We start from the raw sequence: 16,669 nt of genomic DNA on the forward strand, positions 1-16,669 counted from the left end.
GCACAAAGGCCCCAACTGTGAATCGGTAGAGACACAAGTCGCAGTTGCAGACAGAACTTAGTGCCCAGTAAAAAAAAAGGAAGGAAGATATGCAAGTGCAGTGCACTAACCACAGCACTGACTTGCTCAGTTTAATGCCGGGAGATAGTGGCCATTTGAATGAGTTGTTGTTGTATGAATGTGTGTGAGTTTTCTACTTCTGAAGGAGGACATTGTCCGAAAGCTGAATATTTCTAGCATTCTCTTTCATTTTGCCTGTCTGTGACTGAACACCACCTACTGTTATTCTGTCTTGGGTTTCCATTACTGGTGTAATTAACCAGATGAAGACAAAAAGAATATGTTGATGTTTCAAAAAAACAACGAGCAAAAATATTGGTCAAAAACAAAATCATAAAACAGCAGAAGCTAATCAGTGGGATGAGACTAAACTTTCCCAATGCAGAAAAACATAAATATTTGGTAAGCAACTGATTGACTACTTCACGTTAAAGATAAATCTTGAGGAGTTTACAACTAAAAAACTTCTTATGAGTCTTCCTAAAAAACAAACTCTACAAAAACATTGCTTTTTTCCAGATATCCAAAAACTGATTGCATTTATTTTCATTCATGAGACATCACAAGGCTTGCTCAAACAATGATTATTTTAAAATATGTATATCCCCCCCCCCCCCCCCCCCCCCCCCCGCAACAACATTTAACAATTTCTATCCATGTTAGACGAATACACTGATGACATGTAGGTAAAACTGTCTTACCTAGATACTGCAAGTGCACTCTGATTTGGTGCATTCGACCTGTGTGTGGCTTACAAGAAATCACACTTGTCTTTCCATTGAAACCTAGCTTCTGAAATGTTGTGGTACAATGTTTTCCCTTCGGTGAAACTTTACAAACTCCTATTTTGTAACTTACTACCTCTATCGGTTCTTCACATTCAATGATTTCACTGGAAAGAGAAAAATGATATAAGTATTTCTGTACAAGAAAATATAAAATTAAGTGGATATAATATTTACTACTTAGAGACCTGATCTTTTACTCCTATGAAATGTTTCATACATTTGGACTACACCATTAAAAATGACATAAATCTCCAGGTGGTGACATAAATCATAACTTTTAGAGTTTGAGGTTCCTTCACCCTTCATTATGTATTCCTTAACCATGTGGCTTTGGTAGCTTTCCTATTTAATTGCTGTTTAGTATTATTTTCTCCAATCATTCCCTTTCTTTCAAAAGAAAAGGTTCTGAAAGTTACATGATGCCCGTGTCACTCTAGCCACCTGGCAAGAAGAAACATTTTTTCTAACTATATGAGATTGTAGATTGACTTACACATTTTTGTTTTATTTCCACTTTAATGAATGAAACATTTCATTTACTCAAGAAATGGCATGCTAGGGACAGTCAGCTATTCTGACAGTGAGCTGGGTATATGAAAAATTTAGAGCCACAGTGTTCAGTTTCATGTGAAAATGGACGTCCACTCACGACTCAAAAAATGGTTCAAATGGCTCTGAGCACTATGGGACTCAACTGCTGTGGTTATCAGTCCCCTAGAACTTAGAACTACTTAAACCTAACTAACCTAGGGACATCACACACCATCCATGCCCGAGGCAGGATTCGAACCTGCAACCGTAGCAGTCGCACGGTTCCGGACTGCGCGCCTAGAACCGCGAGACCACCGTGGCCGGCACTCATGACTCATTTGCTACCAAAACTAGTGTATATGTTAAGACTAAAGCAAGGGTAAACTATCTTCATCTTTGTAATGTTACAGCCTAAGAAGCTCCTGTATTTATCATTTAAGAAAATTATGGTCTGTTAGCCTACATCCCACAGTTACTTATGTTATCCTTGTACAAACATTTGTTTTCCAATTGCACCCAAAGATGCATGAAATAGAGGAATTATAAAAAATAGTCATACATACCAGTCACATTAAACAAGACATAAAACTAAGGAATCATAAAATATTTACTATCATGTCTTAGTCTCAGCCAATAATATCTGCACAAAGACAAACATCATGACATGTTCTCCAACTACCTGTTTTCTAAATTTGTAAAACATGCCTTAACATCTCTTTGAAAACATATGTAAGATATTTCTGCAGCAGCTGTGATGCCTATAAAAATAAACTTGTTGCTAATGACACTCACCATTCATGGATCACTTTGGAATTGAACATGAGATACCACAAATGAAAGACCAATGGCGTGCAGACAGGAATCCGAGGGGATTTGCAGCGGAAAGATATTGGTGGAGATATCAATGCTATTGTATTTGTTTGACACAAATATTACCAACACTAGTAACAACAGGTATTTGATAATACAAGAAGCAGTCTTGGACATTCTGCCAATAAGTCCATGATTTACACACCACCAATGTCAATCACCCATTTAAAGAGTGAAAACAACACGTCACAAACAGAACACAAGATAATGTCATGCCAACTACATTACATTGAAAATATGGTTTGTGTACTCTTGATTATTTTTATAGCAAAAATCAAAACATCAAACTAGCATTATACTGTAAATATATAGTTACTAGAATTAATTTTCACCTTTTAGTGAAGTGTGCACTCATTTGAATTTTAATGGCAAATTAAAATTGTATGCTGGACTGGGACTCGCACTTAAGACTTTTATCAATCACGACCAAGTATTCCATCAACTGCGCTATCTCAGCATGACTTACAAACCACCCTTACCGCTTTAGTCCTCCTTTTTAAACTTCACTGAATTTATCTCGTGTGCCTTGTAGGTCATAAATCCCTGATCAAAAGGATAAAAATACAGTGGCTTTTGTACAATAAATCATTCCCACGTACAATTTGTTGTAAGTATTCCAATAATTCATCTGATAATTTGATAAAGCAAATTTTGTAAAATGTGGGGATGAAAGTAATTTGAATTTTGGATTTTCTGTATCCTAATGGATATGTTACTAGAATTTTGGACAATTTAATTACCTTTTTGGAATTTGTGGCCCTTCCCTATAAGATTCCTATTACATTAACATATTACATCCCCCAAAACAGCCTACAAAACCACACTGTATTCAATAACAATGATGATGAAACTTTTGTCAACAAAAATTCTGAATACTGCACTAATAACTGATTTTACTGGGTAAACTACTGCTAATTTTACCAAAATTGTATTGATTTTAGAAGTTATTAATATTCAAGCTCCATCAATTTCAGCTGATTAGTTTATACTGGAACAGTTTATGTCTTGCAAAATAATGTTTATATGTACAAAACACCATTTCTAATACAAGATTTCCTCAAACCTGCTTTTTTGAACTTAGATACTATTATGCTGATAACCTCCAATGACACTTATAAATTGCATATATTTTATTTTGTAATAAGTCAACACAATAAGCCACTGATACTAGATTTACATAGTATGAGTCTAACAAATGACAATAAATTGCAAAAATTACACAACTAAAGACAAAATTATGTCCTTCTTACCTTGGAAAATCACCTTCCACTCTACAAATGTATTCTTTCTGAACTTGACGGTTACGGATTTGATGCTCCATTGAACGAGCTTTCTTTGGCGTACGCCCAAAGAGTAAAAGACCAGATGTCAGGCGATCTAGTCGGTGTATAGTGCGTAAATTCTTCAGGTTATACTCTTTCGCAAGTATAAACACAACTGTATTATGACGATATCTCCCACATGGGTGAACCTGGTAAATAAGAGTATTACACACATTCAATGACTGTGTATGAATTCAGGAAGCATCTGAACAAATTAATGTCTCATTTTCAATCTAATTAATTTTGTGAATGGGTACGAAAATTGTCAAGAGTGAAGCAAGAAAACAGTAATATTCAAAGCTTTTTTCAAAGACAAATACGAATTAATGCTAAAAATGTCTGAAAGAAGACAACCATTTGCCACACTGAGGAAACTTTGGGGAATGGGTAAGCAAGGGGGAGAATCTCGGAATGAGTAGTCAAGGGGGGAAAATCTCTCTGCTCCCCCACTCATCAAGTCTCAATGCTGGTGTGTGTGTGTGTGTGTGTGTGTGTGTGTGTGTGTGTGTGTGTGTGTGGGCGCGCGCGCGCGCATGCGCTCGTGCATTCATACGCATGCACATGTGCTTTGAAGAAGAATTTAATGGTGATACCTGAGGTGCAGTACGTGCTACTTTCTTTATATCCTTTTCCCCATTAAACACTTCATCTATTTGCTGATTAGTTGTCTTTTCATATCATCTTTATCTTTGATATACGCACTTCCTTTATTAAGTAAAACGGCAACACTAGTATCATTATAAATTTCTTCACATACATAGAACACACTCTTGGCACACACAAGAAAATAAGATTACAAGTGCTGTGTGTGTGTGTGTGTGAGAGAGAGAGAGAGAGAGAGAGAGAGAGAGGAGAGAGAGAGAGATATTCTAAATGATAATTATGTAAAGGATCCATCTTAGAAGGCAGCTCTTTAGAGTAGAATGAAAATTCTTGCAATTACTGTTATAATTAATACATTGTATAGGTTAATGTAAAATTTTTGGCAAAACAGAAATGTTTAGCAGTAGCAATACAGTATAATAAACTAGTTAAATATTTCCAGTTGCACATTTTTTTCACGTTTTTCAGATAGACCACAAAAACTATCTGATCCTTGAGATGAGAGCTATTTCTCCAGCACTATTTTATTTAACATAATTCTCCACCAGGATTATCATTTTGCTTTTGGGACAATATGACCTGAGATGTTGTTGATGGCCACAAAATGCTACAGAAATATTCTTCTATTTTTCAATTCTTCAAGCATATCCTATCACACATAAACAATGTTCACTCAATCAGCACAAATGCTTAAGAAGCATGCTAAATTCATTACTCTTGAGTCAGAGTAAGTATGTTAGTAGGACATAAGATATGTCTGATTGTTTTCTCAATACAGAAATATCTCTGGGGTGGGCACTTATGTGGATGAGAAAAATCCTTTTCTCGCCATATATGTTGCTTTTCAAGTCACATTAGTTTGGTACAGTGTAAGACTTGTCTGTCAGCACCCTACAGATTTTAAATATCATTACATCATTAGTACAGACAAATGCTGTTCAAAAGTAATGTTGACTTTGTATGCGTTTAACAGGTATCTTAACCATGTGTTTTCAATATCTGGAATGATCTTTGTTTAAAGCTCTGAACTGCAAAATTCAAAACTTTGAATTGCAAAATTCACAGGAATTTAATTTGTTTGAGACAATTATCACAGTTCAGATGTTTTGATATTTTTACCATAGGAAAAGAAGAGGCAACCCATACTGCTTTTTAGGCTTTGTATTGCACTTGAGCATATTGTCAAGTCTTCATTCTAACAATCTGTGCAGCCACATCATTTTGAAATGGCTTCATAGTAAGCCAACACTTTCAAAATGCACCAATAAACATCAAATTTGCTGCTATGTCATTCAACAAATTACTGTTTCATATGACACCCTTGTCAATTATATTTTCTCAGTTTTTCTTTGTTCATTTTTCTCTTGCTTACTGGCAAGCACACAATAACATTCAACATTTTAACATATCCACTATATCACAGGAAATAACCACATGAAAAAATTAAGAGAGTTGGATAAATGTACAACAAAGTCAATCAACTTATGTTTCCATTTTACTGTTGAGGTGTAGCCAGGTGGAATGGCTCCACTTCCTATAATTCTGTTGTACACATAATGAACATATCAAATTTTCACAAAACTGCCAAATCCTTATTTGTGCACTATTTCACAAAACTTCATTACCCATCAAGTAGTTTTCACACTACTGATGATAATGATATATTTAATTTATGTGGACACATTTTATTTAAGGAAATATTTAAAATTTTAAAGTCATTTCAAAATTTGATCCTGATAGTAACTGTTTGTTTCAAGATTGACATAGCTTATTTGAAAGCTAACAATCTCCTCTTCCAAACACCTATTTTATGTTGTCCAAAAACTTAATATTTCAAAAATTATTCATATTCAAAATTTTTGTATTTCAGAATATTCAAGACTTAAAATGTAATCCTTTTCAAATTCCAGTCTTACAGCTTAGTAGTATCATGTTTTCTATTTCCAAAAATGTATAGCTTTCCTAAAATGATATGTTAATTAATGAAATATTCAAATTCTAAACATTCACTACCCAGAAAATTTGTGGTGGGCTTTGAAAATTCCAGTACACATTAAAAATTCCATTTCATAAAACAGTACTTGCCATTTTGTCATTTTTTTATAATACTTCACTACCAACTGTATCTTTCCAGTGTTTACTTTTTCTGTATTTTTTGTTAATATCTAAACTGTAACATCTTTGTATTTTAAAATTTTGTAATTTCTCTACTATTCATGTCTTTACATAGGCATTGCCCATAAAGTCACTAATGAAATTGTGAGAGACCAATCTGGGTAGCTTACCCATCTGTGTTGTTAAACTGATATTAATGCAGTACGAGCAAGCTATTATTTATTGACAATAAATGCAAATGAACAGAGAAGTCAACTCAACAGTGTTCTTGTGAATTATTTTTATTAACTTTCCAAATCATCTGATAGTCATGAGAAGAAGGCTAGTGAAGACGGCAATCTACAGGACTTAAGAGGTGTACAAAACAGGTCAGTAATGTTCCGCTGTAGGGACATTCTCATAGAGAAATAAAGTTTGCCTAAACTTCTTACAATATAGCTGTGTCTTGGAAAACTTACCTCAGACCAGTAAAAGTCAATCTGATAGTAGCTGAGTCACTCTCATGGAGGAGTTGAGTGGCATCTTATACACTAACATTTTGTGTGTGTGTGTGTGTGTGTGTGTGTGTGTGTTGATCAAACATTGTGAAATAAAATCTACCAAAGTCTTGAAATGATTAAATATTTTTAAATGTGTTTTTCTTGTCTTAATTTTAATTTTATTTTATTTATTTAGCAGGTTCTGTGGGGCCAAAGCTTTGAAATGATTAAATGTGATTAAACATGTTTAAATGTGTTTTCTTGCTTTTAATGTAATTTGATTTTATGTATTTGCCAGATTTTGTGGGACTATGTCTTTCATAAGAACACTAGTGTCAACTGAAAAGAGAAAAGTTTTTGAATCATCTGTCACATGTAGTGGCAGCACACTGATATACATCAAGAAAAGTAATGAATCTACAACAGAAACCTGTGGCACCTGCCACTTCACACGGCTCCAGACAGATTCAGATATCTTCCCTGGTTGTTAACACTAGAGGAAAATCTTACAATTCTTTTTTTCAGATATGAGATGAAACACTGTTGAGATTTTCCTTAATAACATAACAATGCAAATTATGAAAAAGTATTGCATGATCCATGCAACTGAATGTTGTTGTTACATTAAAGAAAATACCTACTGTCCTCAGTTTATCATTTAGTTCTGATAGTGCATCACACATAAAGGAATACAGAGCATTTTCTTTGGGTACACTTTTACTGAAGCCAAACTATGAGTGTAACAGCAAACTGTGGGTACTGAGATGTGCCATTCTTCTCTTATACAGTACTTCCTCAAAAACTTTTGACAACACTGGTAGCAAAGAAACTGGCTGGTGATTATCTGCTTTATCTCTTTTTCCATTTTTATAAAGTGGTTTCCCTGATAAGTCTTTCAGTCTGTTAGGAAATACACTACCTGACAAAAAATGTGAAGCACTCAAAAGACATGGTCAGGTGTCAATGTAACTTCGAACATGTACCTACCTTTGATAAGTATGATTGTCATTGCAATTCTTTGAGACAGACAGAACAAACATCAGATTGCATTATTGTTGTTCCAGTGTAATGCTGTTACCAAGCCTCGTAATGCTGTTACCAGGCCTCGTAGAGTACCAAGGGTCATTAACAGCATCAGATTTTGAATGATCACTGTGAAGGACACACAGATGCCGCATACTCATGTCAGGCAGGAATACTCCCGTCAAGGTTCCAGTCAGCCACATCTGACCACCAGAAGGGAGCATTGCTATTGTGCACCGACATATTCTAGCCCCTTCACATGTGCGCCTGTCATCTGAGACTGAATAATGGATTTCCTACAACATTCTCAGCATCATCCTGTACCAATGGCAGGAGACCAGCAGCAGCTGGAATATGGAATTATCATCCCAAATATAAGCTGCCATTAACACTACAACTCAAATGGCTGAATTTGGAGTGTTGTTGTGACTGCTGATGGATGGCATCACACTGTGTTCAGTGATGAATCATGGTCTGCAGTATCCCAGATGACCACAGTCAGCAGGTATAAGGGAACCAGGTGACAGGTTCCATTCTTTCAATGTTTTGGAGAGGTAAAGTGCCGTTACTAATTGCGACACAGTGTGTAGAGCCATCAGGAATGACTTGAGGTCAGGGAATTCTGGCAGAGCAATGATATGTCATGGGTATCCTGTATCCTCAGATGTTACCTCTCATGTGACGTATCATAAAGCCTTTTTTTTTAACATTATAGTGCTTATCCAAACATGGCCTGTGTCTCTATGAAATGTCTGCACGATGTTGAGGTATTCTGCAGATCGGACCTGACAGAACATGAGTGGGATCAGCTCATATCTAAAGTCTGCCTCCGTGCCAGTATCCAGGATATCAAGGACCAGGTACAACAGTTGTGGGCCAGTTTGCCTCTGGGAAGGATACAATGGCTACGTGACACACCTCCCAACCGTATCAGTACATGTGTTCAGGACACAGTGGGTATAACGTCATACTGATAAGGGGGCCCATATTGGCCCATACTGCCAAGTTCTTTGCAAATTTGACTCAGTTTTGTAATCACTGAAATAACATCACATACCCTCTCAACCTACGAAGTTTCATTTCATTTTCTTGTCCCCTTCCACATTCTACATTTTTTCTCTCAGAAAGTGTAGATCACACCTGAAAGACACATTGCATAGTTTGTCTGATGGCAGAAATATGGTGCACTGAACCTCCATAATACTGCATGTCAAACACCACACACACACACACACACACACACACACACACACACACGCAGAGACAGAGACAAAGAGAGAATTATTGTTACTTTTGATGAGAGGCTATTCTTAACCCTTGCATGTACATACTTCTCCCTATCAAAACATTCTTCTGTAAAGTGTTTTGAGTACATTTTGAAATATTCTTGTCCGCAGCTCGTGGTCGTGCGGTAGCGTTCTTGCTTCCCACGCCCGGGTTCCCGGGTTCGATTCCCGGCGGGGTCAGGGATTTTCTCTGCCTCGTGATGACTGGGTGTTGTGTGATGTGCTTAGGTTAGTTAGGTTTAAGTAGTTCTAAGTTCTAGGGGACTGATGACCATAGATGTTAAGTCCCATAGTGCTCAGAGCCATTTGAACCATTTTTTGAAATATTCTTAGGCATGATCATCCATACTAGTGATATAGCTCCCTATCGTAATTACTTTATAATAAACATAGTAGTTATAAAACCTCAATAAGATACAAGAAATGACTCAGAATGTCATACACAGATCTTATCTGCAGATCTGTTCAGTGGGTATACAGTCAATGAATTCACTGTTCAGTTATTTATTAAGAACTGACCATTTCTAGCAGAATAGAGCAATTTAATTCCACTTCTTTATCAATAGTCTTAAAAACAACAATGTTGAGTTCAAATATTTCTGTTACCCTGTAGAAATGGTGTATCAGTATCAATCACAAATCTCGAATTTAAAAACATCAACATCTGAGCAGACCTTGGACTTTCATTAAAAAAATTTAAACATGTTATTTTTGTGCGCTTCCAGTCTTTGACATTCTGTGTCTTGGTGTACTCAAGTCCACTTTAACTCTAGTGTCCAAGTGGTGTACATTCTCTCTGGTGTTGAACTCACTAGAGTCGCTTTTGACATAAAGTAATGATGTACAGATATATAAATTTACAACAGTCAGTATTTTGAGCTTGACAAAGAGAGAGTGGCAGTGTCCCTTAGGCTTCATTTCGCTCATAATCCTGACGACTCTCTTTTTTTTTTTTTTTTTTTTTGCCTTCCGGAATTTCACTGACATAACAGGAATGTCTCAATACTAGCACACTGGAGGAGATGTATGACAGGAAAAGGCATCTTCAGATACTCGTTAAGAACTGTATCACTCAGTTCCTATATGGGAAGCACGGTCAAGCTATTTTCCTGGAGACATAGCTGATATTTTCCTCCCAGTTCAATTTGGAATCTATGTGAAAGCCTAGCAGTTTTACTGATTTAGGAGTGAATGTAACAAATAATCAATGAATAGTGGAAGCATTGAGTAGCCCACAGGCACAAAAAAAAGAATGACAACTTCACTAGTTTCCAGATGAAACATTTTTATTTTTGAGTGAGAACATAAGCACACTCACCCACAAAAACACACACACACACACACACACACACACACACACACATACTCTTTTACAGCTACAGTGTGCCAGCAGATTACACAATGCTTGGAGTGCTGTTGAAAGGTATACTGGGATGAGGGGTTGTATTGGGAGCAGTGAGTGGAACAGGCAAGGTGTGGGTGGGAGCGTAGCTGACAGGTTAGGTGTTGCCCTTGCAGTACGTCCTTAATTCTTGCAATTCTCCTTGACTCAGTCTCCACTAACCCCCTGTACCCATACCCTCTTCCCAACAGTCTCCCCTTTCTCTGTTCTGTTGCTGCCTCTCAAACCACTCCCCCCATCACCATCATCATGCGCTATGCGATTTCTTCAGCTTCAGTGTCCATGTGTCACATTCCTATCCTGTGCACTTGCTACCTCTCCCTCCCACATTCCCACCTCACACACCTGCTGCCTTCTTCTGAGTCATCAACCATCCTTTCTCAACCCTCCCTCCCACTCTCCATCTCCATTCTTCCCTTGACATGACAACCCCCCCTCCCCCCATTCCACTGTTTAACAGCAGTACTGGCTTTGTGTATATGCACTCTACCTTGAGAAAGGATTCATCTGAAAGCTAATGAAGTTTTCATACTTCTCTGTGTGCTATTGATGACTCAATGCTTCACTATTCAGTGAGCTGTTACCTTCACTCCTATATTATTTACATTATACCTGAACTTCCATACAAGTTTCATTGATTTACCTTTAAAACATTTAGTTAATCCCAGAATTAGTTTGTATTTTTCATCGCATCTCTGCCCATTGTCATGTAAATGATGGCCATATAAGACAAAAATTACTCCTAAGATATTACACTTTCTTTACTATTTGTGTCAACATTTTTTAATACAGAAAGACTATACTATAATGAGACCTTTAAGGTGCTTTCCTACCAAAAAAATAGCTGTTACTCCTTTAACAAAATTCTCTTCGCATCTCATTGTTAAAATTCAGTCTTTGTGTGTGAGAAGTAAACAAACAGCACTATTACAGAAGTCATATGACCATCCCTGTTTGACTCTGACTACATGTGCAGTAGGTTATGATCACCTCTACCCTACAATTATTTAGGCAAACCTTCCTTACAAAGCTCTTATCTTCAGAAATAGTGAATTTGGTACTGTTACGTGGATTTCTACAGTATTATCCATTAGGAATTTTGTTCAAAGTGAACATCCCAACTGACCCAAACCCCCCCCCCCCCCCTTATACAAGGGTTCAAACTTTAATAGTGGCAACTATTTATTTACAGCTCGTAAAAAATGTTTCAAAGTTTTACTGACCTTCAAAGTAGTCACCAGCATTGTGTATAACCCATTGCCAGCGATGTGGAAGTTGTAGGATAGTCTTAGCAGTGCCAGTTGTGTTGGCAGTTCGAGCAGCACGGTCTATTGCCCAACAAATTTGTAGCAGTTCTGAAGAGAATGCCGTGAAGTGTTTCCTTCAGTTTAAAAATTGAGTTGAACTTACGAGGGCTTAAGTCAGGGGAGTGCAGTAGGTGGTATAGCACTTAGCAGCCCCATCAGTCAAACAAATCAGTAAAGTTTGCACTGTACGTGCTTGAGCATTGTCCTGCATTATGATGGTCAGGTCCTGCAGAAAGTGTCATCACTTCTGTCTCTATGCTGTTCATTTTTGGAACACAACCTATGACCAGCTTAGAGACAGAAGTGATGACACTTTCTGCAGGACCTGACCATCATTTTGCAGGACAATGCTGAACTGAAGGAAACACTTCACAGCATTTGCTTCAGAAATTCAGAACTGCTACAAATTCGTTGTGCAATAGACCACACCGTTCGAACCATCAACACAACTGGCACTGCTAAGAGTATCCTATGATTCCACATCGATGGCAATGGATTATACACAATGCTAATGACTACTTTGAAGGTCCGTAAAACTTTGACACACATATCTATTTTGTACGAACTGTAAATAAATAGTTGCCACTGTTAAAGTTCCAACCCTCACATCTTCATACAATGCATATGAAAGATATCTTACTACACCCTTATTAAATCTCAATTTTGCTTTAGGCACAGATTTCTGATCATCTTCTGCCCCTCGTTATTAATACAAATGTCATCATGTATGACAATGGATTTATCACATGAAATAATACGTCACTCTGACAGTGTGGCATATAAAACCAAATGGGAAATTCTGTGAGATACTTAAATGTCATTCGTACCAATGTTGTATTTTGATGAGTCCATAAATATTTCAGTTATTTGACATGTAAGCCACTTCAGATAAATACAAACACACAAAAATTTGGCCACAATTCACTGAAAACATTTATTTTATTTCAGAAATGTTTAATGTCACGTGCTAGTAATGGTCCGTAAGTCATGTTCCCCCTATAATTAATTCATAAAACTAAGCCACCTCATTCAAAAGTATTAAAATTGTTTGTCTTTATTCAGTACAATGCTGCTCAGTGTTAAAATACTTTGGGAAACTACAATAATTTGGTTCCTTAAAATACCAATATTTTTGCAGAAAATAAATTGTTGTGGTTAAGAGAGATCATGGATCGTCACTGCTTCTGTCTTTCTTTTTTTGTTAAGGGATAGTAACACATATAACAGAAGGTCACTGGAGACAGAATGTTATGAAATAAATATCTCAACAAGTATTAGAGAAGTCCTGATACATTTAGCCTGCAGGCAAAATCAAAATCTAAGAATATACCACTATAACCTTTCTTCTAAAACTGAATCATCCATTCAGTTTATCATGTTTCAATTGCAATTAAGAATACACATCAAGGATTTTGCAGCTTCAGAGCCCTAAAAACAAACTTCAAATAATATAAGAGAGTCATACAATATTCTATTTTACAGAAAATATATTCAATTTACCTACACAAATGTTACTGCAGTTCAAAATGTTTACTAATGGTGTAAAGATTTAATGGCTTCAGCATCACAGATGGAATTAAGTAGCAATGTACATTTAAAAAACAAACTGACATTTCATGATGGACACGTCCAGAACCAACCAGAAATTCAACAAACGCCGTATTACTTGGATGTACAGGATGTCAGAATGTTACTAGTGACCAGATCCCAGTTTAGTAAACTAGATTAGAGATGACAATCTACAGGATGTAAACTCAAATATAATAAAATGTAGTAGATGTATCCTGTATTCTGTGATTGTTGCTCAATTGAAGAGAGGTAGAATGCACAGAGTTTTAGTTCAGGTTATCACACTGATGAAGTGACTGCCAGCAGCACCTAAAAATAGTACATTGTCGGGTAGTATTTACATTGACAGGTGTTCGCTTTTCAACTAGTCATGGGTGAACAAACTGCATGATCACCTTACTCCCCAGGTTATCACACTGATGAAGTGACTGCCAGCAGCACCTAAAAATAGTACATTGTCGGGTAGTATTTACATTGACAGGTGTTCGCTTTTCAACTAGTCATGGGTGAACAAACTGCATGATCACCTTACTCCCCAGATTTTCCTACTTCTTGGTTTCATCTTAAAAGGTTCCATCAAAAATTAGCTACAGATTAGCCTACTCCAAAAAAGGTCTGATTAATATCACAGTTGTAGAACTGACATACAATCTACTGGCTAAAATTTGAGGTGGTGAAGTGAACTTGCATGTTGCAAGTAGTACTTACACGCATGCTAGATGACCATCAAAGGGGAAGAATGCAGTGACACACACACACACACACACACACACACACACACACACTACTTTCCTTAGAGTAAATTATCAGCATGACTGCCAACAATGAAATAGTTTAAAACATGTTCTCTGAAGAAAGACTTTTAAATAAGTACCCTCTTATATTTTGGAAAACAAAGCTATAGTGTTTTGCGGTTACAATATACAAGATGGCGAAAAAAAAAAAAGTTCCTGACAATAACATATGAAAAGAAACACAATGAATAAAAGTCAGGGATGAGTGCAAGAGTTTGTTTACACAAAGAAGGTATGTGGCAGTAGCAATCAAAGAGCTGGCAACACAAATGGCCAAGACAATCACACAGCAGTGGTGGTAACAGAGTTGATAACTGCAATGATTATTGTTCTGTTTCCAGGTAGGAAAAAAAAGGGATCACATTAAAAAATGTACTAAAGAAAGGAAAATGTGGAAGCCTCTGCACAGAGTATATTTCATGCTGAGTCACCAGATGAGCCTTATTTTTTATAATTAATCACCTTCATAAAATCCACATAATTTGTGTATCTTTCAATGCAAAAATTGGACTGGTTTATAGGTAAAAAAATTTATATGTGAATACACATTTTTCACTTGACATTTTCTACTCACTCATTTTTTCTCAGGCTTCTATAGTTGATCATATTTGCAGCTAATAATAAGACAGTTACAAATCACCTAACCTAAATGCAATGTCATGTTTTAACTATTTTACATACTCTGCACTAAGAGACATCTGTTCAGTGTAACTGAATATAACTATGAAATGGAATTTAACCAAAATTGTATAACCAGAAAAAATTATTTCAAAATATTACATGAATTCATCATTTTTTTAGAGGAGAGCTTTCGTACTGTAAAAACTTGTTTTTGTGTGTTCGAAGTTTTGGCCATTCTTCCTCTCAATTGTAATTGAAACCAGAGAAAAGACATGAGCATTATTTTGCAAAAGAAAACAAAAACCTATTCAACAAAGGGAAGTTTTGATGCTTTAAATAGTGGTCACACCAAATGTAGCATCTAGTTTTCACAATTCCTTGTTGTAAGAGGACTGGCGTTTGTGGATTGTATACAATGGAGAGAGAGTAACCTGCTATGCCTAACTGACTGATAATTTTACTGGCTCCAATATACTGGATACTTGCACAAAACTTATGCTACCTGTTCCTCGAACATCCAGTGTGTAACAGGACTGAGATACTGGCTCTTGTCCGTCAATAATGCAGCTCTCAGCAAAACTTCTGTGGAAGCAATTGGCTATTTCTTCACTAAATAGTCATTTATGAAGACTGAAACTACAGTGGCCAAACCGCTTATGCACAGATCACTAACCCATCATTACTTTTGTAGGTGACACTATACTTACAAAATATTATTTTCCAGTAAGTCTGTTCACAATTATAGTTACATTTATGGCTTAGACTGATGTACGCATACTTTTAAATTATTTTCTTTTTCCTATTCCTGCAATTCTTATGACACACAAACACGCACACGTGCAAGTGCATGAGCCTGCTCGTGCACACGCGCGCCCACACACACACACACATACACACATACACACACACACACACACACACACACACACACACCAGCACAGTTACATTGTGCTGGACGAACACACAAGGACGGGTTTGCAATCTGGCATGTGGACTGGGGTGAGGGGTTGTGTCAGGTGGGGTGGATAGAGGGAGAAAGAGACAGGAAGCAGGAGGAGAATATGCAGAAGGGTTTCTGGCAGCTCTGAGAGAAGTGGCAGGTGTGGGGGCAGCAATTCAGGAGGGAGAGGCAACAGTTGCACAGGCCTGAAATGCGACGCACAGGCACCATAGCAGCTGAGTTTGAGGTGTGTCACACCTGCTGCCTCTCCCTCATGCATTCCTAGCCCATACATATTTTGCCTTCCTCTGAGCAGTCAGCTAGCTCTCTCCAAGCATGCCTCCCACTTCCCATCTTTCTTCCACTACCGATCACACCTGACACAAACCCTCACCCCAGTCCACCTGCCTTACTGCAATCTCAACACTGTGTGGTGTGCCTGTTCAGCTGGCAGAATGATACTGCACAGGCAGCTGTGTGTGTGTGTGTGTGTGTGTGTGTGTGTGTGTGTGTGTGTGTGTGTGTGTGTGTGTGCGCGCGCGCGCACGCAGTAGGCTTAGAGGCTGGAGGGAGGGGGGAAGAGGATGGAGGGGCGTGTGTGCTCTTCCCTGTCAACAACTCAATGCTTCCACTGTTCCATATAAGGGGTTTCCTTTACTCCTAAATTATTTACATTCTACCAGACCTTTCCTTACCATATTTCATTCTGTTCCACCGAAATTCATGTTTCATGTTAGTGTAAACAGTATGGCCTAGAATATCATCCATTACATATGACTATGGAAAACTATGTACAGCCTACACTGAAAGTGACTGATTTTTCGACATTCTTGAAAGTAATATAACAATCCACAGGAGAGGATTTCTCAAAAATCATTTTATACATATTTACAGCCAATTCAAATTACAAGCTCAGTAAAATATAAAAATAAAATCAGAATAATGCAGTAAGAAAGAAA

General features: G+C 37.1%; 1 protein-coding gene across 1 annotated transcript in view; it reads right to left on the bottom strand.

Annotated features, from left to right (window-relative positions):
• The window catches only part of LOC124775823 (RNA pseudouridylate synthase domain-containing protein 2-like), a 1,015,654-nt gene that overhangs the window by 34,740 nt on the left and 964,245 nt on the right, over nt 1–16,669 (bottom strand). Inside the window, exons 8-9 of the mRNA XM_047250655.1 lie at nt 3,500–3,720; nt 762–952 (exon numbers count right to left, since the gene is read on the bottom strand). Of these exons, the coding sequence (XP_047106611.1) occupies nt 762–952; nt 3,500–3,720 (412 nt within the window). The remainder of the gene's footprint in view (nt 1–761; nt 953–3,499; nt 3,721–16,669) is intronic.

This window comes from Schistocerca piceifrons, chromosome 2 (genome assembly GCF_021461385.2).
Source record: "Schistocerca piceifrons isolate TAMUIC-IGC-003096 chromosome 2, iqSchPice1.1, whole genome shotgun sequence".
Taxonomy (NCBI): domain Eukaryota; kingdom Metazoa; phylum Arthropoda; class Insecta; order Orthoptera; family Acrididae; genus Schistocerca; species Schistocerca piceifrons.